The sequence below is a fragment of the Psittacula echo genome (genome assembly GCF_963264785.1).
Source record: "Psittacula echo genome assembly, chromosome: 1".
NCBI classification, from domain to species: Eukaryota; Metazoa; Chordata; class Aves; order Psittaciformes; family Psittacidae; genus Psittacula; species Psittacula echo.
Genome location: NC_137735.1, coordinates 34,382,759 through 34,410,277, shown reverse-complemented (window position 1 = coordinate 34,410,277; position 27,519 = coordinate 34,382,759). Strand labels below are relative to the sequence as shown.

The 27,519-nt window shown below is 36.5% G+C and overlaps 1 protein-coding gene across 1 annotated transcript in view; it reads right to left on the bottom strand.

Moving 5' to 3' along the window:
- The window catches only part of FAT1 (FAT atypical cadherin 1), a gene marked incomplete at both ends in the record, with an annotated part of 100,955 nt that extends 74,710 nt beyond the window's left edge, over positions 1–26,245 (bottom strand). Inside the window, one exon of the mRNA XM_080621770.1 lies at positions 22,978–26,245. Within this exon, the coding sequence (XP_080477896.1) occupies positions 22,978–26,245 (3,268 nt within the window). The remainder of the gene's footprint in view (positions 1–22,977) is intronic.
- Positions 26,246–27,519: the final 1,274 nt, after the last annotated feature.

Sequence of the window (27,519 nt, the reverse complement as noted above, 5' to 3'; positions counted from 1 at the left end):
CTTTGTAGTCACTGGATTTGCGCTGTGATTACCTGCATAGTTTTGGATTCCTAATGTACATAAATTTGCTCTTAAAAATTAACATGTAGCTTTCAGCACCTAGTTACCTGATTTCTATTTTTGTAGCTCATTTACATTACACCTTTTATACCTCTCTACCTTCAAGCAGGAGACTTGCTTGGGATTAATTTTGTTTTCAATTACTGTGGCCTCACTTCTAAACCTAAATGCTGAACATGCATTTATACATATACATACATTTATATATGTGTATAAACACATGAACTTAATCCTAAGTCTGGGTAGACTGCATGTTTGCCTTGGAAAATCTTGTAAGATCTTCATGTTCTACTAAACACAAGCCTAGACTGTATCAATTCCCTTTTAGGAAGGCTTCCAGCAATGCTGTTCTGCTGCTTGTGATCCATGCAGCACAGGGCAGGCAGGCTTAAGTGATGAATTGAGTAGCTGTTATCATTTTACACCTGTCCTGCTTTCTTAACAGTAGCTACATCAGAAGTGGCAGATTAATTTTAAGATAGCATTGCCTGATTTTAAAGAAACATAAAAAGACACTTTCAGTGGTAATGGAGCTCTCCTTCTGCAATCTGCCCACCTGGCATCTATAAATTCTACCACCTTAGTTATCTAAGTTAAAAGATGACTGAACCTATTTTGCTTTAGTGGATGATAAACTCTCAAATGTCTGTTCTTGTAAGTCACATACCTCATATGGGACAAAGGGGAAAAACATGCCATACAAAAAAACAACAGTAATGGAACCTCAAAAATAAATATGCAAAAGGATTATAGGGATAGTGACTAACAGTACAATACCACACATACAACTTCATTTCTTTAATATTTAATTTCAAATTAGATCTGCATACATAATGTTATTTCTGTATATTTTACCCTGGTTTTTGCAGAAATCTTCAATGAAAGGCTTGTAATATGATCATTCTCAAAAAGTAACATGAAATCCAATTCACTAAAATTACTTTTCCATTTTTCTCATGTTTCTCACCCAACAGATCCTGCAGTGTTGGGTGAACATATTTTCTGTATGTGCTGTTTATAATTTTGAACTAAAATAGAAAGCATCTAGGAAAACTATTTTCTGATCAGATATGTAATCTACCTGTTTTAACACTAATTCTGAATGAACATTTCCTAGAGCCATAAAGGGTACTTAAAAAAACCTCCATGTACCCCACTTAGAGTTTAAAATAGAGGTAATAAACACATATGTATGCACATTGGAAAACTTATTAGAGACAGGCATTACACATAGGTGGGTTACTTCAACAATACTAAAAATGAAGACCCAAAGTAGCATTCCTCCAGTATTAAAGTCATGCAAAAGGGGACAAGAAGATAGCAAGCAAAACTCCTCTTTACACCTTACACACTGAGGTGGGTGGAGAAGCCACCACACCTAGTTTCTCCTTCCTCACTCAAAGCTGCAGGCACCACAAGGGAAGGGCCAATTGGTCTATTAATATGACTCAGATTTCTTCTTGTTTCCACCCAGCAATAAAATGCAATGGATACTGATCCAATACACATGCCTGGGGTGCGGGAAGCTCTGACAACCAAAACCTGATTTTCTTCTGGTCCTGCATCAGCACTTTTGCAACAAAACACAATCAGCACTAAACACACACAACTACACAGAGTACTTGTTTTTTTCCCCCCTTTTAACATTATAAACAATAACAATAACTAGATAACAATAGCTCTACCAAATCACAGCTCTAGAACCAGTCCTTAAAGTATCATTGGTTGGTGTGCTGACAATCCGCTTTTGCAAACGTTTACCATAGTGGCCTATTTACATATCAGGGCAGCATAATACTGGATATCATTTGAAAGCCAGCACCCATGTCAAGATGGCAGAGAGGAAACATGATGGAAAGTCATATATCAAAGAGAAGTAATAAAACAATCTAGGTAAGAGTTAATTTGTTTTAATATCGCAATCAGATTCATTAAGCATCAGTAAGATGTGGATCAGTATCATCAATTTCAACAGAGTACTTTTGCTCCTAGAAAGTATTTTCACTTTTTTTTTTTTTTTTTTAAAGTGGTGCGAAGCATATTTAGGGAGTACGTACAGCTTAAGTGCTTCTATCTTCAATGCTCTAAAAGCTCCATCTCTGCTCTATCTCTTCTCCCGTTCACACAATCAGCGAATTTCCTATCCATTCTCTATTGCTGATGCAATTTGGTGATTTTAACTTTTACAAGCCATTTGCTTTTTATGTAGCAAGACAAGCAGAGAAACCTTCCATAGAGCACCGCTAAAGAATCTTTAGCATGTATGGTAATCCTGAAGACTTGTAAATACTATTGTTCAAAAAATATGGTGAAGTGAGGATTCCTAAAACATTTTTCAGCTGGCTAAATATGCAGTCTTGAAGCCTTTCAGGCAATCAGGATAAAAAAAATAAAATCATATTCAGTCACTAACCACCAGAGGGGAGAACAAAAAAACTTGTGACAAAATGTTTCTCAGTCATCTGCAAGAGGACATCAGAGTTGATTTTACAATACTCGTATGTCTGAAATTCTAGACGAGATATTGTTCTCACTTGATGCAATAGGACTTTTCTACAAATTTCATTAAAGGTGGCAAGAGTCCTAAGGGAATACTATAGAAAAGAATTTGGACAGAATTCAATAATGAGGAACAGGCTGCTTTACGAATACAGGAACTGAGGAAAAATCAGAACGTTAACTCTCGACAAGAACCAACATTGCTTCCAATTTAAATCCTATAACCCAAGTCACTATACCCAAACAAAACAAACATATAAATCCACCTCAAATCCAACATTCTTACATATGCCAATTCTGTCTAATTATGAAAAACTCAAACTATAATACTCTCAATTCCCAAGGATGATCCTCCTTAAATGTGCTTTCCCATGAGAACTCTAATTAACAATATTAATGATTCTGTAATGGAAATCAAAACCTGCAATCATTTCTCAGCAAAGCATGAAAACGCAGTTTAGCAGAAGCTGCCCTAAGAGTGATGTTTGAAACAAACTAAGAGAAATCCCTGGCCTGGAACGTGATGCTTGAAATCTGATTACAAACTTAATTAATCTAAATTCTAATAAGCTGGGCAAATAAAAAAGCTTCTTCAGCAGCTTTAAAAGCCATCTCTGGCAGGGAAAAAAAAAAAGGCAGTATTTTACAAATTTAGTGAACAAAGGTTGTGATTAAATGTGACCAAATGATCCAAATCAAAGTTTTAAAAGTGAGTGGATTAAGCCTGTTTTAAAAAGAGGCATGCTGTCCCTCATGGCACTAGTCTGCCAACACACCAACATAGACTGCATCTTTGTCTTGAATTCCAGACAAATATTAAGTCATTGTCGTGTAACCTATGACTAAGGTCTGCACAATATTTTGAGTGAAAAATGAAACTGGGGGAAATGCTCAGCACATACTGCAGTTTACTATTTGAGTCTCTGCTACCTCTTGATAAGCTGCATGTATTTTCTAGAAAGTTATTAGTATTAATGAAATTAGCTTTTTATGTGGACAACGGTTGGAAAAAACCCAACTCCCAGAAGTTTACAACTTTTCTGGCCAAATTTCTGCTTTACATTTTGTGGAACTTTGCTTAGTTGTTTCAAACAAAGAATCACACCAGCCTCACTGATTAGTGCTTTGGGTTTTGTTTTTTTTAAGTACAATCTTACTAAATACTATTGCACTTTGACTTCTAATGTTCAGCAATTCAGAACAGACAGTTTTCAGATTATTTTCTTCCCACTTGGAGGATTAAAAAAAAAAATCCTCTAGCCAATTTATCTGTATTTCTGTTAACTTGTTCTTAACTTCTTTCTGATAACTTCTGGGCACCAGTGTAGTCTGACATTGCGAAATGCCTTGAAGCAACAGCCAAGTACAGCCACAACCCCACCTGCTATAAACAGTTATATAAGGTGAAGGTTTTGAAACACGTAACACACTGAAATCCCAAGATAAAATTCATTCTTTCCCTGAGGCTGCAGTTCTATGTAACTCAGGTCTCCACCAAACACCAGTGTGTAAGGGACAACTAAGCCTTAAGCCTACAATTCTAAAATAGCATCCAATGCTAACAGCAACAAGATATACTTTGATCACTCAGGTAATAAGCACTTGGTAAAACCAAAACTAAGGCAGTACAATATCACATCAGCCTTTATTCTACACAAACCAACTATCCTTTAAGCACTGAAGATTTCAAGTATGTCCTGCCACAAAGACAAGGAACTACTCAGCCCTTAAAACATCAGTTGAAAATCCCAGAATCTCCATCCTGTGAACTCTCTGGAACAATCTCCTTCTAAAGAAGGAATGGAATGAGATTCCTTTTGCAGAAGTGAAATGTCAGCTTGTTCACTCTATGAACATGGCAGAATGCCAAGAAAGGCACTGCACTCTAACTCCTGAAATACTAAAGGCCTGCCGCAGGCAGTGTGAACTTTTTAAAAGTATATACAACCTCTTCTTTAAGAGTAGTATTTTTTATAAGCTAAACTGGAAAAGTGCTAGTCTTCCTTACTTGTATCACATACACACTTTGAACAGGAAGCATTACCTGTTTATGTCTGTATGGAACAAAGTGCAACAGCCACCCAGAGAAATATGATTTACTCTTCAACTCTATAAAAATTTAAAGCTTATCACTGACAGTGCAAGCTACTCACATATCAGGCTTTTTGCATCTCAGATTCACACAGGCTAAACTGTACTGCTTCAGAATATAAATAATTCTTGGTTGCAGCCCTGAAGGAGAGCAGAAAGTTTTAGCAACTATTGCTTGCCTTTGAATCACACATGAACAAGAGGTGTTCGCTGTACATCTCTCATTAATTAGGCACAGCTAGAAAGATTGCAACCTAGCAACAAACTGCCGATACTGCGTTTTGTGTCACTCATGAAGAATTCAGACTGCTTGTTTGCAAACGTGTCTCAGGAATATGAATATGCATAACTAAAAATTAAATCTAGTTTGAAATAGTTTGCCTCTTTTCAACAACTCAATGATTCTTCTCTTTAGCTGCATTTAAGCCGAATCTTAACACATTCTGATTGCTTTTTTAAATAATTGGTGGCTTTACCTTTTACATGCATCCCAGTTAACTGTATTTCAATATTGAAAAAAACAAAATATCAAATAAAACCAAATAAAGCCACACCCCACAAAACCACAACTGTCTTGAAAATTCTGCAACATACTATGTTTGCAGGCTATAGTGTGAAGATTCTCACATGCACCCCAAAAGTCTTTAGAAAATATCTAACATCTGTCAGATCTATAAACACTGTTTCTAATAGTTACAGCTTGTCATATATTTAGATTTTATCTATTTATTTCTTCAGATATTCACTAAGTTTCTCTACAGTGATCTTAATCCACTTTTTCATGCATGTAACATCATCTTCATGAGTACTGAAGAAAGGCAATGAAAAACTTGAAGTTTACAATTTCTGCTTTAGAGACTTCTCGGAGAAATTTCTCTCAGGAGAAGCTAGGAAAAAAGCATTGAAAAGAAGGTGAAAGTAACATATTTGAATTACAAGACCTTTGTCAGCATATATAAAGACAGATTGTCAGAAAATTGTATGAAATTTTATTTATAGCTCTTCGAAACAGAAAGCCGTATACATTTCAAGCTGTCTTGTGTACTACCAGCTGAGAAATCACACTTAGACAGGATTGTTAAATGGAATGCAACTCTTGTTGCTGTTTCAAGGACAAATTGGTCATTCCCCAACAAATGAAAGCTTAGAAAGTTTCATGTAACTTATCACTAGCAGTATCTGCAAGCTGATGGAACTGTAGTGAATTTAAACAAGTTCTTTAATGCTAGATGCCATTTCCCTGTGCAGCTGCAAGACTTTCAAATATGTCAAGTTCACTACTGTTTGCTCTCTTTCCAGGCACTAGTTATTGCAAGTTCTGGGAGGTGAAAGGAGAAAAATATCACTGCAGAGCATATGGGGTCTCTAGAGCACACAGAACCCTTAACAGAGCATAGGAACCATTGTCATCAAAACACATTTAAGATTTTAACTGGGGAGAGGTGGGGGGGAGGTGTGTGGGTGAAATAAAGATAAAATCAAACTGAACAAAGTAAAATCTTGATCATAACAAAATGACCTGTTTTTTATCTAAAATTTAACTTCACTGAACCGGTCACATGTAATGAAATACATAGCCAAATCCAGTTTTGTATCAGTAACTTCAGTAAATCTCGTATCAGCACAAGTTTTCAAGAACTCCAACATTTCATTAAATAACCTACTGAGTCTGAAATTAAGCAATTTTTGCATGAGACAATAATGGAACAACAGAGAGAGTAGCTCATGAAACAATCAGGCACTATCAGTGTCCACTCAAACCTGGCAGACTCCTGCAAATGCGTAAGTTACCAAAGCATTTATAGTAAAACACTCTTTTTGGAGCAAAAAACAGCATCCAGAGAACCCCAGCATGTGGTGAAATCCAAACCTTGATCTGAAGAAATACAGAATATTCAACAGTTAAAACCAGCTACCACTTAAACATCTACAGATAGCGAAAAGACTTAGAAGAAAAGACATGCACAGTTAAGGGTCTGCACTAAGCACAGACTACATTTCAAAATACTGAGAAAACAGGTTTTACATGTCTTCCATATGTAAAATAGAACGAAGCACAAGGCAAAATAACTACACATAATTAGACCCAGTAGCATTTTGACTTCCAGTTCCAGCCACATTGCGTTCTGCACATTTGTACAAAACCAAGCCAAGTGAACGGAAAACACAGCGTTTAGACCATCTGTAAAAAGAAAAAAGCTCTGAAAATATGCTGCTAAAATTGTCTAAATAAAAGACTATGCCCAGAAATTATCATTCAGTACTAGGTAGTAGTCTGAGCTAAAAGTTATAAATCTGCTAAGGTCCACAAAGATTGTGAACTTGCTTTAAGGAAGCCAGAGGGTGGTGAGGGGGAATTTTTGCAATTAGAAGATCCCTGATAGGGCTGCCTTAGAACTAACTGATTACTTCCAGTTCAGAAAATCTTTTGGGACAATGGCAGACAGCTCCTATTGTCAGCCTCATTTACGGTTATTTTAATAGCTCCAGCTTATTTCTGTCAGATAGATGGCTTGTATGTCAAGCTTTCAGACAGGCAACATAATTGCTATGCAGAGGAACAGTACCATGTTGCTAGAGCTCGATATGGAGAGACATAAAAACCCCCTGACGAGTACACATTAAGGAAATGAAACGTTAACTCCTATGCCAATAAAAAAAATGATTGTAATACAACCACATACAACTTATGTTGGTTTGAAGAGAGAGCAAGTAAAGGAAGCTTTGCTGTTAGCATGAGCAGTCACTCACGATTTGAGAAAAAGCATGTTCAAAAACCATGCGCGCACAACTGCATCAGCGCTACAGCAGGTTTATAAAATACTAGTGAAAACAGAAGAAACTGCCAGCAGATTCTGGGCCAAGCAGGTGGGCTCTCAGTACTCACAAAAGCAGCTCTTCTCACCATGTTACATAAGCAAGGTTTGGAGGATCTGATTAATTTTACTTCTGGACAGATTTCTGTCTTCAGGTAAAGACAAAACTAGATTCTTTGTCTCAAGAAATACAATTACACAGTATCCTAAAATTAGGATATATATAAACATTAACTATGTTTAAGCAAAAATCCTTTCTGATAATACTGTTACCCAGTTATCTTTAAATGCTGCTATTTATGGTTTTATGATCAAAAGAATTTCTGCTGAAATGCAGGTAGCTTAGAAACAAGTGAAGGGTTCTACAAGTCTACTATTTACTTATGAATGTGCACAAAGAAGGAAATTTATTTAATCAAATTTTTAGAGAGTTTGCGTATTTGCATGTGCATAAGAAATGCAAAGGATGAATTTCTATGTTCTTGGTTAAAGTTTATAAGGATTTCTTACATACACAGACAAGTGAACATGTATATGCTCTTTAGAACTCTGGCCTCACCTAGCAAAATCTCCCTAACTTCACAGACAGTCTTCCTAGTACTAAGCAACTGTTGACAATGTGAATGGTTATATTACCACTTTAATCACTTAAGTGGGAAATGGGAAGTCTCTGAAGGGGAAATTCCTCTGCAAATGGCCCCAGGAATTTCAAAACTAACTGGAATTGACAGATTAACCTAGGTCCCCCTTAGGCAGTGGAAGAGCCTACAAGGAAAATAATGAGACACTTGGGAAGCCAATTATGCACAAGAGCAACACATTTAATTGTACAGAAACTGGTTTGTTGATCCAGGAGGATCTAGCTGTTTAGACCTCTGCATATTATTAATATACCGAACAGCTCTACAACAAGTATACTTACTCTTTTGCTTCTAAATCTCAAAGTTTAGTGACCATCTTAAGGAAAATGGTTGCATGTGTCCCAAGAAACTTTTTCCTGCATGCAGAGCAGTTCTCTCATATTTCCTTTTTGGTTGTAATTTGAACAATTGCAACCTACCTCTTTATTACTTCCACAAAAGTAACTTTGAAGGCTCACCAAGTTCAACAGAGCAGCCCTACTTTTCAGTAAGAAGCAGTTACAGCTATATTCCACAGCAACACTGGCTCATGATTAACCCACATGCAAAAACCTGACATTTAGCTCATGCATGTTATTTATTCTGATTTGTGTTTCAGACTGCTGAATTTTGCTTCAAGCTTTCAGTCTCCACACTATTTTCAGCTGCAGAAACAGCTGGTTAACAATGACAGTTCCCAGACCAGCTCTCAGCAAGAAGAGATACTGATACCTATCAAAAGGCAAGTAGCAAGTTCAGGAAAACTGGAAATCAGGCTATTACTGCTGTTCATGTTACTGCACCAGGTAGCTATATGCACAATAGCACTTAATTACTGTCAACAGAAACACTGCTCCCAAGCTCTTCTTTGTCCACAAAGAGCTGGTGTACCTGTGGTCATGTGAATGCTAGGAGAATAAAGTAAATCAATAAAGTCATGAGATTGAAGCATCTGCAATCCAGTGGCATCAAAAGACATTTCCATCCTTGTTCTGGCAAATTTATTAACCCACAAAGTATCCATTTATTTATTCAGACTTTATTTCTATTCATGTATCCAGAGGGAATCCCACACTGATCAGTACTTTTTATACTAATTTATTACTCATCATTGCATACGAATTAAAATAAACAAAAAGCCATACAAAGAATGTCTCTGAACTTGTTTGCTTCTGAGTAAAAACTTCACAGCAGAAGAGTCATGAAGACAAAGAACTCTGGGATCACAAAAAAACACCAACCCTTTTTTGTTAAGATTACTGTATCAAGTAGGTGAGAAATGCTGTTTGTAAGCAAATTCTTACATCCACACTGAAGAATCAACACTTAACATCTAAAAGGGAGATTTGCAACTAGAAAACTAGAAATTACTTATTAGATGTTAAGGATATTTTTTTGTAAGTGCCCTGGATGCCTGCTGGGAGATGAGCTCTGTCTTTTTCACATAAATAATGGATAACTGCCTATGTGGTTTTATTCAACATCTTCCAAAGGAAAAAAATATAATAATTATTCACTCTATATTTATTGCTTAATAGTAGAACCTGCAAGCATTTGGATCAACACACCACAGAGTGTGTCGGAATTTCCATTAGGAACTTCTTAATTATTCCCCACAGAAACATTTTCCACTAAAGATAACTGCACCTTTAGTAACAATATCAAAGAGAATGAGTGATGTGAATAACTCCACCAAACAAGAAGTTTAATCACCCTAGAGCCATGATAAAAGTAGACCAACTTTGCTTACACTACTACACTAAGTGTAAATGGAAGAACACTATGATATTGTAGGTGACTAGTACATCATGTAGCCACAAAATACATGTTATCCCTGAACAAATGAAGTTTTTTTCCCTTGTTTAAGAAATTCAAAGAACCTGCAGTGACTAGAGATGGAGTTGAACCAGGTGACTACCTCAAATATCTGCATCAGTGCACAACTGTTCTCAGAAACATATTCTCAAATGCTGGCTATTCTCATGTTTGACTAAACAACTCAATTTCCAAAGGATTTTTTTTTTTTTTTTAATCACCACTGGAATTACAGACATACCATAGATTTCTTACTCCATATCATCACATGCTGGATCAATATTCACTCAAACTTAAACACCATAATCTGCAGTAATCTTGTTCTTACTCCAATTATCACCCCCTCAATTTATTAAACAATACACACCAAAACTGACATGTCACTTGAGCCAATGACAACTCAGTAATTTGTCTTTCACTAACAGTTTTTGAACCTTCTCACACTCTCTTCCCCTACCTTATCTGTATCTGGAAGTCCAAGTCAATTCACAAATTCACTACAAAATTCCACTGTTCAGCAGGAACACTTTTAAGCAAGCAAAAAGCCAATTGAAAAGTGCAAGTTCTAAGATTTTTTTTTTTTTTAATATTTGCAAGCACAGCTATGAACTGCTCAGATTTTTGTACTTTTTTATTTTAGCCACGTTTTCTCTATGCCCACACACAAAGTAACGCGCTTGTTAAAAGTGTGTAAGAAGAGACAACAACTTGTTAACTTTAAAAGGGTCTGGACAAACCCAGGCAACCCAAGATATTACTGTACTACCTAGTAGCACAGATATGGAAGCATACACATATAACCAGACATCAAAAAGAAAGGCATAAGTCATTCTTCCATTTCTGATTAATCTGCTTAAATTGGTGCTATAATATTCAAACTATCTTCAAAGTGAACTATGATACCAGACTTCTTATGCAAAGGTATAGTCATCTTTCCCTCCCTCCCCACAGTAATTAACATTCTTTGCACAGGCAGCTGGACATTTGTTAATCATTAACTGCTTGTGTAATAAAGACAGAAATTGTTAGCCATTCCTCACAATGGTATACTACAAAAAAACCCAAAAACTCTAAGACTCAAGGCATAGTTAATAGTGTAAAATTATTTACAGTAACAAAACCCCTGCGGTATTAACATAGCACATTCAATATTTTGCTGAAAATACCTGTTTTTGTGAACAAGACTTTCCATGTTCAAACCCAAGTAATTAACTCAGGAATTTAATCAATAAAACCACACCCAGAACTTTTAACTGTAACAGAAAGAGGTACCTTTTGAAAATATTAAAATGCTATTAATCTCTTGGACAGTAAAATAATACATACAACCAGAATTGCAACACCAAATATAACAGAGGCATAACCAATGCACACATTCCAATCTTATCTAGAATCACTTTGATTCACTCTACCTTGCTTTCATTACAGGAAGGGCACAGCAAGGGCATTCCTCTCCGATCAAACAGAAAATTCCACAGACAGAAGTTTCCACATGTCTGATTCGTTGCAGATTAAACCCTTATCATTAGACAGCAATCTCTAATTTTCATAGAGACAGGATATACCCTGTCATGGTAAATCTACAGGAGAAGTTTAGGGGTGGATGGGTGATTTAAAAAAATTAAAAAAAACCCCAAACCTGTAGAATGGAGATGCAGTCCCCATCAAAGCACTATGCATATCACCCTCACAACCTTGGAGGAATGGAGGGGACAAGGTACCAGCATTAAAGATCACATACGTAATTCCATCCATATATTCCATCATAAGCTTCTTTGCACTGCAAATCTTTCAAGCTGAGCTACCAAACTCCCTCTGTGCACAAATACAATCAGCATTACAAGCCACACATATAAGAAGTCTTCATTCATGTTTAGCAGCATTATTCATTCATTCCGTATTCATTTTTAGCACCTCATGTTACCAAAATCTTCATTCCTTTACCCATATGACTGGAGCAGTTCTGTAATGCTCATGTACATTTACCAGCAACACTAAAATCAGAAGGCTATTCTGTAACTCTATTTCTTACATTTTGAAATTCTTAATAACCTTTTAATCCTTAAGCCCTGTCAAAAATATGAATAAGCACACTATGATCAGCAACTTCAAAACCAAAACTCAGGAATTTTCATTTTTTAGCATATAGAGGTGGTTTCAGGCTTTTCACATAAGCAAAATTAATATAGCCTGTTTATTTAAGAAACATGCAGATTTTGGAAGCAATCCCTGTCAGTAAGGATTATTCTAAGATGTAGACGGGCCAATAAAACAATGCAACTACTGAGTTTCCTGTGTGTAACCTTCCCTGTCATATAGGCAGATATTCAGTTCTGATATCAGTGATATTATCTGCACAGACACAGAACTCTGAGCTGAAAGATCTATTAATGATTGCCACTACTGGTAGGTCAGGACAATTTATATCCACTAGCTCAGAAATGTGCCCTTTAACCCAAATGCCTATCAAAAATTACATAACTCTTTATAAGAGCCATGTATGTATTGATTTATCCTTGTTTACAAAAAAATTAAAATTAAATAGAAGCAGCTATTAGAAGTGTGGATAGAACACAAGGAGTTTGGGGAAACTTCATTTCTGAATAAAGAAATCATCTGTTGTAGTCCTGTTGCTAGATTCTTTGGGCACTCCTGTTTTACCAAAAATCACTCTTTGATGGCACTGGAATGCTAGACATTTTATTTTGTTGAACAACATGCAGACTGATGAGTTGAAAATTCATTTTTGATCGCGTTCAGATGACCAGTGTAACCAACGCACACATGCAGTGATACATAGATTACAAAATGGACCTGCAAACCATAGTTTCAGCAAGCCCAAAGTATTTTAAAATTCAAGTTCTATAGCTGCCACTACTGCATGCTATAAGTTGTGGAAGTTTGCCAAATACTCAACTAGGTTTCCCCTTTCTTAAATACACCCAAATGCTGTATGATTAAAGTTTTAAAATCTTCAAAGAAAAGAATAAACATTATGCAATCATTTCAAGCTCCCCTCCTTTGACCTTAAGATGTACTTCAAAAGCTAAGCAGATGTTTAATAGGAAATAAATCTCCAACTCAACACATGTACCAACAGTGACACGGCAAGATGCACCTTCCATAGCTTTTGGCAACCCTTCCCTTCTATTATTCCTCTGCTCACAAGTACTTTTCAAGTCAAAGAGAGGTCTAAGCAAGTTAATAGGCCCTTAATATGTACTCTGCTGCCTCAAATGATTGCTGTTTATAAGGTAATCATTGGGACCGCATGTGGCTCAGCCTCAGTTATTCTTCTACACAGACACAGCCCCTAGGGCAACTCTGTTTTCATCAGACCAAGCTGCAACCCAATCAACACCTTTCACAACAAAACAATCCCTTACTCTGAATAACCCTGCAGAAGAAGAGGGGAGCCCCAGCTTTTGAATGGGATCTCTGTCTGGTCGCTAAGGTGATGTTTTACTCAGCAGGATACCCAAGAAAACTCAAACTACTTTGGAAGATTCCCCTGCCAACATCAAAACATAAGATGAGTATGTTTGTCTAAAACTAATTCAGCTTCTTCCAAAGATACACTCTAAAAAGCTACACTAACAACCTAATAGCACCATCACAAATGCAAATTATATAGTTTCCTTCTAGCCTAAGAAAGGTAGGTAATCAGCTAGCTCCAGGCTGCTCAGGACCTTGTCCAAACCCAGGCTTCCTTAACCTCTGCCAAACTGAAACTCAACATTAACTCTAAATGCCAGGCTTAGTTTGATGCACTTAAAAAGAAACATGAATGCAACAGCATCATCCCGCAAGTTACCCATCAGTTCCAGGCCTTAGCTTGACTGTGAATCATACCATGAGCACAGTAATGCAAGGCTGCAAACTGTATCCAAAACCAGATGGTCCCTGGCAGGTTAACCAGGTAACCTCTTCTGAACTTAAGTACTTACACGCACTTACTGAATTCTGATGTCAGGCAGCCAGGCCATTGATACCAGCAATAAAGCAAAATAACACACCAATGAATTTAGTAATCTTCTAGGAAAAAGCTTTCTGGATTGTAGGTTTTGGTGGGTTTTGGGGTTTTTTTTTGGGTTTTGGTTGGTGGTTTGTTTTTTTTTTTGGTGGGGTTTTTTTTTGTTTGTTTGGTTTTTTTACAACAAAAAATTCAGGACTTGGTCTCAGTCTAACTGATGGCAGATCTCTGGCTCTTACCTTTATTTCTTTAAGCAGACACAAATTATACTGAACTAGGTCTACACTTCCTAAAAAAAGCTTTCTAAATTCCTCCTAATACTAAGAGAGGGTCTAAAGATACAACAGTTATTCTTAGTAAGCTGCTGTTACAACTATTTGTACTGTCTCATAAAAGAGAATCTATGTGCCAAACGCCTCATTTTTAAAACCATAAAAAATTGGTGGAAAACATATTTAAGTTGCATGAAATCTTAAGCAAATGTTTTCAAGATCAAAATATTACTCAAATTAGGCATAGTTGCTTAGTTGTGGGTTTGGGTTTTTTGTTTGGTTTTGGGGGGTTTTTGTTTTGGTTTTTTTTAACATAACTAGGTTTTCTTGAACAGCCCAAGTTCGGCTTTAACATCAGTGAAGAAAAATGCCATAAAACCAAGGTGAAACCACACAAACAGTTTTCTGTGTCAACTTCACTCATATTTTCAACTTCACTCATATTTTCAACTTCACTCATATTTTCAACTTCACTCATATTTTCAACTTCACTCATATTTTCAACTTCACTCATATTTTCAACTTCACTCATATTTTCAACTTCACTCATATTTTCAACTTCACTCATATTTTCAACTTCACTCATATTTTCAACTTCACTCATATTTTCAACTTCACTCATATTTTCAACTTCATACTGAACGCAATCAAACCCACTCAGTACCATTAACTAGAAAGCAGAAAATAAGAGAACATCCCATTTTAAAAAAAGTCTACACAACAAGTTTTTGAAGTACCTATAATCAACAGCCATAAATATGCCTCCTCATTTTAAGTGTTCCACAGATACAATTAATTGCCTCTCCCATCTTTCAGATTAAGCTAGAATTTCAGATTTGCTCCATGTATTGCATGCCTGATTTTCAGTGAAACATCTGGTAAGTCAAAAAAAAAATCATCAAATTATGGGAAAAGTACTTTAAAAACCAGGTTATTCTGTTTGGCTGGGCATGCTACTGTAAGCGGTTTCGTTACTTATTGTTACAACAAAAACTTTCTTCTGATGGGCTCTGTAGAAGTTTGATAAGGACTCTTTTGTAGAGTCACAAAACTGCCGGTGGGAGAGTTAAAATGAGTAGATCTTGTCTCTCAGTCACATTAAGTTGTTCTCATGCTGTTCACCTTTCTCAGTCTAATACCAAAATCACAGAATGCCCAGGAACTGCACAAAATAAGTATGCCACTGGAAAAACACTGAACATACGTCAGCATTGAAGTATTTTTCCAGAGTAGTTAACTACCAAATTACTCTTTGCTTGTTGTCCGCTCTTTTTCCCTAATGCTGTATTATTTTTACTACGCTCTCCTCACAGAGGCAGCTAAGGGAATGACTATTTCTGCATCTCTGACCTAAACTATTTCCTGTTCTCAGAATAAGAACAGCTGTATTTTTTATTATTATTTAGCAGAGATAAACTAGTACTTCTTAAACAGAAATGTTCCCAACATTTCTCAAAACCAACAACAACAACAACAAAAAAACCCTCAACATACACTTTTATCCTGATACACACGCACACACACACAAAATGCCTCTCAATCTCAGAAAGTATTACTTGAATTCTTTTAAGGGCTTTAAATACACACTGCTCAAACACATAGAAGATGTTTGCCTTTGTATTACTTTCCAATGAAATTATGAGTTTAATAGTTTGTGCTTGAATTCCAGGTTTTGACCTGGAATTCTGTTCCAGATGTCAGTATGGCCACTAACAGAATCCAAGAATAATCTGCCTAAAGTTCTTTAAGCAAAAATTCCTCTCTGCTAACCACTGTTTCATTCAAATCTCCAGTATATATATTAGAATCAGGTTTTAGTTCTCTTTAACTGCTAACTGAAAGGCTGAGAAGCCCTTCCTTTAGAAGATTAACCTTCCAAATTAACATTCACAGGCGTAAGACCTCAACTCCCACTTCAAGTTTATAGAACCTAGTAATTGCTCTAAAAGGAATCTTTTTTGGGTTTTGGTTGTTTTGGGAAATTTTCTTTGGTTTTTATAAACCACATCAGAATGACATTAAAAATTCTTACCCTATTGCATATTTATACCTCAGTCAATGAAGAAAGTTACCTGCTATATGGGCTATATGGGCAAATAATTAACTTCAGTACAATGTAATGTGGCAGTACAGAATTCAGTGTAAGGTGAAAAAAAAAACTTGCCTAAAAAGTTAATTAGATACCTAGGAAATTAGTCTGTGTTCCGAGCTTCACTTGTGTTTATACACAAACTAACTAGGATAAGAATTTGTGGTACAAAAAGGAACCAGTTACTATTATACAGAAAATAGAGCACCTCCTAATCCAGTTCGCTTTTCAAAAGTATGGTAAGAACCACTGTGATTTGCAAGAAGAAAACACTACAAGAAGACCCTCATAGGAGAGGGTCAGTCTTCCCATTTACTCCTCATTTTTAACTGACAAATATACATTGGAATTTCAAGACCTATGTGCCAATAAGACTTTTATCTGTGGACAGAAGCAAAGCAGGAAATGTCATTGTTACAACTTCTGTAAATAAACTTTGACTAAATCTTAGATCATCTCCTCTTCACAGCTTATCATAGCAAACCCACCAAGAATATTCTTTCCCAACTATCAACATCACCTAATCAATAACAATTTTAATGTTTAACAACTTTTTTACAAAAATATTTGCTCAATATTTTTTTCTATTGATAGTTTTCAGCAACCTATAACCTATCTGACAGTTCTGCAAGAACTCAGAATAAACACAGTACAGTCACCATATGGCTTTGACAGCAGCTTGTTTGTAAGATATGTAGTAAAAAAAAAAAAGATTATTAGTAATGTGGGGGGGAGTGGTTTGCTGGTTTTATTTGGTTGGTTTTGTTTGGTTGGTTGTTTTTTTCTTAATTTAAACTGAGGGAAAGTAAAAATCTTGTTATATCCTGGTGTTTATATTCATGACTTTATACAAAAGGGGTAAAAAACTAAAGTGCATGGAAGCATTCACTGAAGAGTGTAAAGGAAGTCCCATATTTGTAAGGCTGCTTAAGTACTATTAACTTAAAAACAAATCATACTAGTTTCATTTGAGGTTAAAAAATGCCTATCCTACCTTCAAGCGGTTTATGTACAACAGACAGAAAATATTCCCAGACACTGGAACTTCACCCTCTACACTTCTTTTGGCCTGTGCCAGCCAGCACTTTTCCAAAGAGCACTAGGGCACAGTTCACAGGGAAAACGCAGAAGACAGCATTCCCAACAGACAATCTAAGTGCAGCCCAGGTACCTAAAGGTACAAGAGTTGTTAGGATAGACGCAGGGCAGTTGGCAGACAGCACTGCTGGCTTAACAGCTATCTAATAGGTACTTAAGTGTTCTGCTCCACTGATGATCTTTCTTTGATCTTTGCTAATGCTTGTCTTATATGAAAACTCAGCAACAGTGAGTGGTGGAATGATTTGAAAAGCTAAAAAAGCCAAAGATCACTGAAGAAACAGAACCTGAAGCAATCCCCTTATACATAAGCGTTAATCATATCCTGCATTTTAATTAATGCAATTATAAGAACTCTGCAAAGAAATGTTAACATGATTATAGGTTAGCAAAGCTCTGTACCTTTTAAAAGTTTAATTCAGTACTTTGCTTTATGTAGTTAAAATCCTATTAATTTTACTTAATGAATTACTGTCTTCCCAGCTGGAAATGGTTCTGGTAATACAAAAATAGTGTCTCTTAGGCATTAAGCTTTATTGATTTTTTACACACACAGTCAAGACAGTGCAACAAAATTTATTTTCTTCCACATGACCCTATTTTAACTTTTTTTTTGTTTGGGATTGTTTGTTTGTTTTTTTTTTTTTACTTGCTCTTTTAACATTCTTTACCAAAACAAATAATTTTTCTTATCATGGTAGCATGACTTACACTAGACTATTACATCGCTCCCAGTGAAGACTACACAATAAAGATAAATCCACAAAAGGTTACAAACCACAAGTGTCTCAAAAATTCCTCAAATAGAAAATAACTAGAGACTGGGCAAGTATTAGAAGGAAGTATCATGTGTCTGCTCTGGTCTTATTCTTCCTTACTCTACTGGAGACAGTATATCAGGCTAGACAGACGTTTGTTCTAATAAAACAGTCATACTTACATCTTTTTAAGTCAGAAAATTAGTTTAATCACTTTAAACTTTGTTGTTACTGTTAGAATTACTGTTATTTTGTACCACTCATGGCCTAACAACTTAACTGCAGGTTACTGAAGGAACAGTTAAGAATTCTAGTAACAATTATATTACTAGATTAAACATGAGTAATAAGGGTATCATGCATGAAGTTCATACTGTCACATCACCCTTACACCATTCTGGAACTAGGTTATGTGCTAGTAAATACACTTAACTGCAGAAGTTTAGAAAAACACCTGCTGGTAGCCTTGCAAGTTGAACTAGTTGGGAAGTTTCTGGTAACAATGCGTTTGTAAAATTCAGTTTATTAAAATAGTTCAAACACACTGCCATCATTGGAAACCTTACTGCGTAGGGCCTACGTGTAATACCCTGTTATCTGGATATACAAGGGTTGCAAATCCAGCCACCCTAGTACACAACTGGTTAGACACAACTACACATAATGGAATTCATGACTCTTGAAACTACCTTTGTTTCTGAACATCAGCTTCCAGGATGGGCTCCCACTTTCTATAAACACTGCAATGAGAGCCTGCTTTGTCTAAATGATACACAGCATCTACTTCCAAAGTCTAATGGCTCCCTCAGCTACAGAAACTTTGAGCACTAGAAAGAAAACAAAAGATGACGCTCTTGAAATAACATAAAAACCAGCTCTCTAATAAGCTAGAAGCCCTGATCACCTCAAGGAAAGGAGCAGTCTGCCTGGCAAAACTTCTTTGGAGAAGGCCAGATACGAGCAAAACCAGTAACAGTTCTCATTTTACAGCTGAAAAACAGTGTGGAAATTTGCTCACCACCTGCTGGTTCTCCCATGACAGCATCACTTCCACCAAGTGGGTGACGCTGAATGGCCCTGTTCACCTATACAACTGGAAGCAGCAATCGGAGTTCTTTCTAATCCATTTTCATATACTACAGTTTCCATCTTTTATTTCACTTTTTGAGGAGGAGTGTAAATACTTAATGGAAATGCTCTATCCTTATTTTTGACAACCAAAAAGTAAACAGGAATACATTCTCCTTTTCCCTGCTTGCCTGCTGGGGATAAAGAAGGAAGAGGTTTACCTTGGTCCCACCATAGCTTCTCCTTTAGGTTCTTCTCCAGCAATTGCTTCTATCATTCTTTAGAGACTTCCTAAATGGCAGTAGAAGCATGGTATTGACATGATTTATCTCACTTTTATTGCTCAGTTTTAACGGGATTTAGATGGTTGTGGCACACTGGGATCTGTATCAGCACATTATATTATTAATACATCCCAATCTGCTTAACTCCTTATCAAATTCTTTAGGAAAATATTTTACAGCTGCTTTAGTAGGCAATTTATATAGCCAGCTGATCATCTCAATTTGCAGACTTCAGTCTAGCTCATACATAGAAAGCTATCTGAAATTCAAAGTTCTCCTGAACGCACATACCTAAAGGATAAACAAATTGTTTTGTTGTATAAATTCACTGCACAGAAATCTTGTTTCAACATTTTTCCCCTCATACTGTTATAATACATCCAGAATCTCCATTTATTACATAATTTTATTTTTATCTCTGTACAGTAACAGTCACAATGCACTATTATACTTCTGATTTTTTACATATTGAGTGATGATCTCTGATCTCTGTCCTTTACCCATTTGTACAGTTACCAACTTACGAGCTGGGGATAGCATAAGGCTAAACCTCAAAATAATCTCATTAATACCATTTATTTTCTTTAGTCACACTTTCAATCTTTGTAACTTCCTGGCAAATAAGTTTAATGACTTGATTACAGTTCATATGAAAAATATTTCCTTTAAAATCAGATACCTATTAACTGTGTATGCCCTATTTCTTGCATAGCAAAAAAATCAGACAGTGATATGAGGAAGGTACAGCAGTACCTACAAGAAGCTATCACAATTTTAAAGACTTCTTCATTTTGCTCTCCTCCTCTGCTGTGATTGACTACCAAATTCACCCGTGTGTATTTTTTTTCCCTATGTCTTCTTAAAAAACACCAGAGCAATTAGGCAAGAAAGTAATCAAAGCAACTCCTGAGTTTGGGAGTATGGGTGCTTTAGGGCTTCCTGTTCATAGATTTACTTCTAACAGTTGGACAGGACTGCAGAAAACAGAACCTATGAAAACCAGCTGACCTAAACCAAAGGAAAGTCTCAGAAAAAAATTACTTGAGAGTTAGTGGCAAAGATGCATTAAATGCTCTTGTGAAAATTCCATAATTACAGGTACAAATATCAAACACTAATAAAATTTCCTACCTTTTGAAATGAAAAATTAAAGTAACATGGAAAAGATAATCTGAAAGCCAGCAAAAAATCCATGCATGGAACTAGCTATTTGATGCTTCTATCATCAATCATCTAGTCTTTCTGCAAATGTGATTATTGTCCTTGATTCCTAATAAGGCAGGCACAAAAGGATTCCTCTTAGCCACCAAATAGTTAAGCGTTGACTCCAAGTAACTTCTTAAATCCAGTTCATCTACCTTTGAACTGAAAGCATAGTATGATGCTTTCAAAGACAGCAGGGAGATACATGTACATCAAGAGTAAAGTCAGACGACCTCTTTATCAAGCTCTTCCACAAATTCTTGGCTAATTAACAGACTCCTCCCTGGGTCAATGCTAGTCCATTTTGAAAAACCTGCCAAATACAGACACCACAGTATACAGGGTGCCATCCGTAACAATTCTAATGGCTTCCGGGGGAAGGGGGGTGGGAGGAAGAGTCAAGACAAAATTTCAGCTATATTGTAAAGGTTTTAGATACTCCATGTTCTTCCCCTGTTCCTTTAGATCAACATTTGACAGAAAAACACCCCACCTACCAAACACATACACACATCCTTCTGCAAGCCAGGGTCTTAAGTGGAATTTGTTTACTAAGATTAAAAACTAAAACCACTCCCTCCTGATCAAGCCCCTCTACTTTCATCCCTTAGGAACTGTCAACACTACACACCAGATGTGAATATAGACAACGCTTTTCCCCGCTCTGAAAATACAGAGCCACTGTCCTGGACCAGATTATTAAACAGAAGCTGGGTTTGCCCCAACTTTGTAAACCAGGCAGTTAAAAGGAACTTAAACTCACACCAATTCTTCAGTAAAGCAAACCAGCCTTGTGCCAAAAGAATGAAGAGCCAAAACATGCAAGACAACTAACTCTGCCACAATGGTAACATCACAAAAATACATGTACCTGCCCACATCCACACAAACAGGTACACGTACACACTGATGTCAAAATAAAAATACTGCTTTACTTTTTCCATCCTCATTACTATCTATCATTTGGACAATAAATTGCAAACAAACTCATTCTGTAATACAACTAGACACTATATATATGTACAATAATGCACAGTAAATGTACTTACGTGAAAAGAAAGGCATAACAATACATGAATAGTCTGCATGCATACCAAAACCCTAAAAGTGAAACTACCAAGTCTTGGAAAGTACTCAATTCTCCATTTTTAGAAAGTATGTTCCACAGTCTTAACTATGTGCTTTGTTAAAAGCAATGCTAAGAGAACAATGATACATTTCAAGGTCTAGATTTGGTTCTTTAGCCACAAACTACATAATTTGACAACTGACATTCTAGAAGAAAAAGTATTGCCAGTAACAGTTTGTTCACCTAAACCTTAAATAGTAAAGTGATTTTGTGAGACTGTATTGCCCACATCCACAATTGTGAGAAGCACACAGAACACACAGAATGGCTACTGAATTAGTCAGATATGATAGCCATTTTTTCTATTCTCAGTTTCAAAGTTATTTTTCTGTAAGACAATCAATCATGTGCCATAATTTATCTACATGCAACCCACAGCCAGATTTTCCACAAGATTCCTCCTCAATTTAAGACACTTACGTAGCAGCACAGTATTAATCCCCTATCAAAGACACACATAAATGAGTATCGACACAGATATCCATCCAAAACGTTAGAAGTCAGCACTAGAATTTTATTGAAACCGTAATTGTGCTACTTTTGAATACATGACACTGGAATAATTCTCACAGTTGCTTGTCAATTTATGCATTATTAATGAAACAGGTCAGCAGTTCAGTATATTTCATTTATATGAGCTTTTTTCTAAAGGCTGCATTTATACTTTCTTTATCAGAGGTCTTTTCATGAAGGAGGCACCACTTACTAACTCACTGATGGGCACCAACAACTCTGAAAGATAACTATCAAACGCAACATGTATGGCAGTATCACATCCATGCATATCTCCTACGAATGAAGCAAGAAGAGTCACTTAAGATTAAAAAGCATGAAAATCCCTTCAGAAAGCAGTTTGCTGCTTAATCTCACAGTCCCACTGCCCAAAAGGCAACAGTTTTCACATAAGGCAGACCTTCATTTTATATCAACAGCATTCTTATTTTTGCCAGGTGGCACAGATTTTAAGATCTAAGAATGGCTTTAGGTAAGCTGAATAGAAATGAGGACAACAGAGGAAAACTACTTATCAAATGTATATATATAATTTCACTAAACTGGCAGACAAAACTATACACTTTATCGGTGATGTCTTTCTGTCCTAACAAGAACATTTATGTCAACTGTGACAATGGTGCTTCTCTTATCTTTCTGCTGGCATGTGATTTTATTTAGAATATAAAAACAACAAAAAGCCACCTTACCTTTTTCTTCATCTATTCGAAAAACTCCTATACCAGATCCATCTCTGATGGAATATCTAATCTCCCCATCTCGTCCTGCATCTTCATCATAAGCAGATACAGTCATTACTGAGGAGCCAACAGGGGCATCTTCTTTTATAAAGCCTTTATCTGCAAATATAGAGAACCGTGGAGTGTGCAAGTTTTCATTCACATCAACTATCTCGACCTCAATGTAACACGTAGAGGACAATGAAATGGGTTTTCCTTTGTCCTTCGCCCGCACAGTCAAGTTATAAAATTGTTTCTTTTCATAATCCAGTCTTTCTACAATACGTATTGCTCCACTCAGCTTGTCAACATCAAAGGTGCCATCTCCACTGTCCAAAAGACTGTATCGTATTTGACTTGACTGGCCTAAATCAGGATCATAGGCTTCTAGCCATGTAATAATAGTTCCCTCAGGAAGATCTTCTCGAATTCTCACATGATAATTTGAAGGAATAAACTTAGGAGGATTGTCATTAACATCTTCTACAGACACTTTCAAGATAACTGTTGAAAATAATTGAGGTTCTTCGGTAGGTTGGTCCCTAGCCTCTATTTTCAAAAAATAGACATGCTGTTCTTCACGATCCAAAATCCCTACAACTTTCACAATTCCCGTCACAGCGTTAATAGTAAACTTGTCTGTATCTGTAAGAAGAGAATATTTCACTTCTCCATTAACCCCCAAATCTTTATCAGTAGCTTCAATTTGAATTATTTCACTGTTTGGCTCTTTGTTTTCACTCACTTCAATAAAATAGCTGTCCTGCAGGAACTCCGGTGGGTTGTCATTAGCATCTAAAATTTTTATATCTAAAAGGTGCCAGGCAGACTTCTGTGGTATTCCAAGATCATAGACAGTAATATTTAGAGTATATTTATCTTTTACTTCTCGGTCAAGTGGGGATAAAATTTTCAGCACTCCTCTTTCCATATCAACAATGAAACTACTATCTTCATTACCTCCAGAAATAACATACACTAGCTTTCCATTGAAGCCAGTATCAAGATCAGTAGCATTCATAAGCATTATGCTGGAACCCACAGGTTGGTCTTCTCTTATCTCAATGCTAGTGGGGAGAGTACTTTTAAATTGAGGTGCATGAAGATTCACAGAGTGAGTGTCAAAGAAAACATCCTCAACTTCTCCACGACTGTGCAATTTATTTGCTTGTAAGAGTTTCTCTGCAAGCATTTTGGCAACACCAGTTTCTTCACATTGCAAGTTGACGGGTTTGCGAGTAGTAGCTACAGTTATGTTGATATACAATGGTTTTGCAAAGTTTTCTCCATCTGTGGCTGCAATTCTCAAACTGTGAAAAGATATTTTAGCACCTAGGCCATCTATTAATGACTGTTTGAGTGAAAGTACACCAGAATTTGGATTTAGGCTAAATAAATCCAGTTCATTTCCAGATTCAATTTGGTATCTCACCAACTGGAGCTCATCAGCATCAATAGCAGATACAGTTGTTATTTGTTCTCCAACACCAAGATCCCTGGGGATTGTTCCCTCACAATTTATTTTCTCAAATAGAGGTATATTGTCATTCAGGTTATTTAAAATAATAGTAGCAGGAACTTCAACTTCTCGACGATATGGTACACCCCAATCAGAAGCTCGAATCCTTAAATTGTAAACCCTTGGCATCAACTCATAATCCAAGTCTTCTGAGGTACTAATAATCCCACTGAAATGGTTAATCACAAATGGCAAAGGATTTAGGTTTGCGATGCTGTAGGTCACATACCCATTTTCCCCTTCATCAGGGTCTTTTGCGCTTACTCTCATGACACTCGTACCTACTGGCACATTCTCATCAAAAGAGGCTTTATAGGATGTCTGAGTAAATTCAGGAGGATTGCTGTTCATGCCTAGTACCTTAATTAATACTTTCGCAGACACTCTTCTGTCACTTGTCGCAACTTCAAGTTCAAAATGGGATGCATATTGTGCTTTTATGGGTTCTGAAGTGGTAATAAGACCAGTGTGAGCATTTAAATTGAATTTTATTTTGCCTGGTGTATTTTTAAAAATGTATGTTAAGTGTGGGTAACTAGGCAGAGCTTTCACCATTATCACAGGTGTATCTGGAGGGGCAAATTCACTTATTTCAGCTCTGTATATCTCTTTTTCAAATCTGACAGGACCAGACTTGAACTGTGGTGATGTTATGTGAACAACTTTTACAGAAGAAAACTGTGGGGGATTTCCTTTATCCTTAGCTTGAAGGGTAAGGTTGTATCCAAAAGGGTGGCTCTCCCAGTCAATGTGACCAATGGCTTTTATTCTGTATTCTTTACCTCCTGGAACAGACCTCATTGTTTTGAACTGTTGAAGTGGATCACCTGCAACAATATTTAATGATGCTATTTCCCCATTAGAACCCTGATCATTGTCCTCTACAGTTACAATTGCATAAGTTGGGTCTTTGTCCGACTGCGATGGAGTCAACGTAACAGCTGTAACAATGGGGGCATATTCATTTGCTTGCTCGACATAAACAGTGAGCTTTGCCATACTGCTTATGCCACTGCTACCATACAGCTTCAGCCCACGGTCCACTGCAAGAATTTCCATCTCATAACGCTTAGTGTCCGAGTAGTCAAGTCTACCAGTTAGAACTACTACTCCACTAGTTGGATGTATAGCAAACACATCTGTTCTTTCTTTAAAGCTATAGTAAAACTCTCCATTTGTTCCTATATCTGCATCTGTTGCACTGACTCTTGCAATACTGGTCCTTATTGCTGTGTTTTCAGGCAAAGAAACACTGTAAGATGTTGGAGAAAACAAAGGGCGCAAGTCATTTGTATCCAGTACCTGTATCCTGACCTTCGTGCGCGTTTCAGCATTTGTGTTTTTCTCAACTGCTTTAACAGTCAGCATGTAATGGTCTTTTACCTCTCTGTTAAGGATCGCTGTGTTTCCTCCCTTGGTCCGTATTCTCAAAAAGCAAAAGTTGCCAAGAACATACTCTTCAGCTTTGAACAAGTTCTCACTGTCACCAGAAATAATTTTGTATCTTAGGTCCCATAATGGATTTGTAATGTAAATGCCCATTTTCACCGGATGCCCAACATAAGTCTTGGCTGCAGAGTTCTCATACACAGTGGCATTATACTCTACTTGTGTAAACTGCATTGGTGAAGCATGATGTATCCTTTGATTTCCTTCACAGTTTCCAAAATGCTGCACCAGCAGCATCAGCAGCAACAGCATAGTCAAGTATCTTCCCATGGCAACAGTTACAAAGAAATCCTGCAACGAGAGAGATGTGTTAAGACTTTTATGACAGTTCAAATATTCTCAAATAACCCTGACGTTTAATTTAGAATTCATGGTGAAAGAAAACAAGTTACACAAAGTTTCAACATGATTTGCAGTAAAAGCAGATAAAATTCCAAGAAAACGTGAAAAATTCACAAGACCAAAAGTCTAGGAGATACTACCACGACACAAGGAGAACAAAGTTAACTTCAAATTAACGACTCCAAGAAGTGACATATTAGAAGAAATATGCCAGTGCTGTCTGCTATAAGCAAGCAAACTAGATCTGAACGTATCTGGAGCAGCGAACGTTCACTTCAGTCTTCTACTTCATATGTTACATTGTCTTCTGACAAAAAATTCTTCTCTCTTATTTCATTTACACTGTAAAATGACTGATATCAAATAACGTGGAAGTAAACTGCAGGAGTTTGCTTCAAATTACAATGAATTTTTAAAAGTATCCTATGAGCACCTGTTCTGATAATTATAAAAATCATAAACAAAGAATAATTCTGTATGTATTGTACCCTCTCCAACTCTGAGTACCCTTAAAAGAATAATGCATATCATGAAAAAACATTTCTATCAAACATCCTTAATTTATGAAACCAATAAAAAAAAAAGTTATATTCTTTTATTTCCCTCTCAGAACAGATATGAAACAAATTAGCATCAAGAGCTATGAGAACAGGGATCCATCAAAATAACTGGAAGAATTATTAAGATGTTTATCAAATACTCCTGAAATGACAGGGCAAGAGCCTGGAACATCAAGACAGACATGGAACACACCTTCACTGGCTTTCCCATTTGAAAAAGTCAGTATGTCGCTTCCAATGCCTAAATCCAGACACGACTGCAGCAGGAAGAAAGGCAGAAACTTCAGGAACAAGACCTTTGGGACCACCTTCCTCATCTGACTTTATAGTAACAGTCTTTACTCCCCAAAATCTCACAAGATAACAAATTGAGGCTTCAGAATGCTTCCTCAACAAGACCAAGCTTTCAACAAAATTTGAGTGGAAAAGTTTCTTTCTTTCCAACAAGCAGAAAGAAATCTAGCTTTGACTTGATTGCTTTAATTAAGTACTGTCCATTCTTTTCTTCCAGTTTTCCCTATTTATCCTAAATATTTTTCCCTTACCTCTCCTTTAGCATCTCTTTCCCTGGCCAGTCTGTTATACAGCTCATACTAATTCCTAATTTACTCTTCTTTAATTCTTCCTGACTTTTTCTCCCAT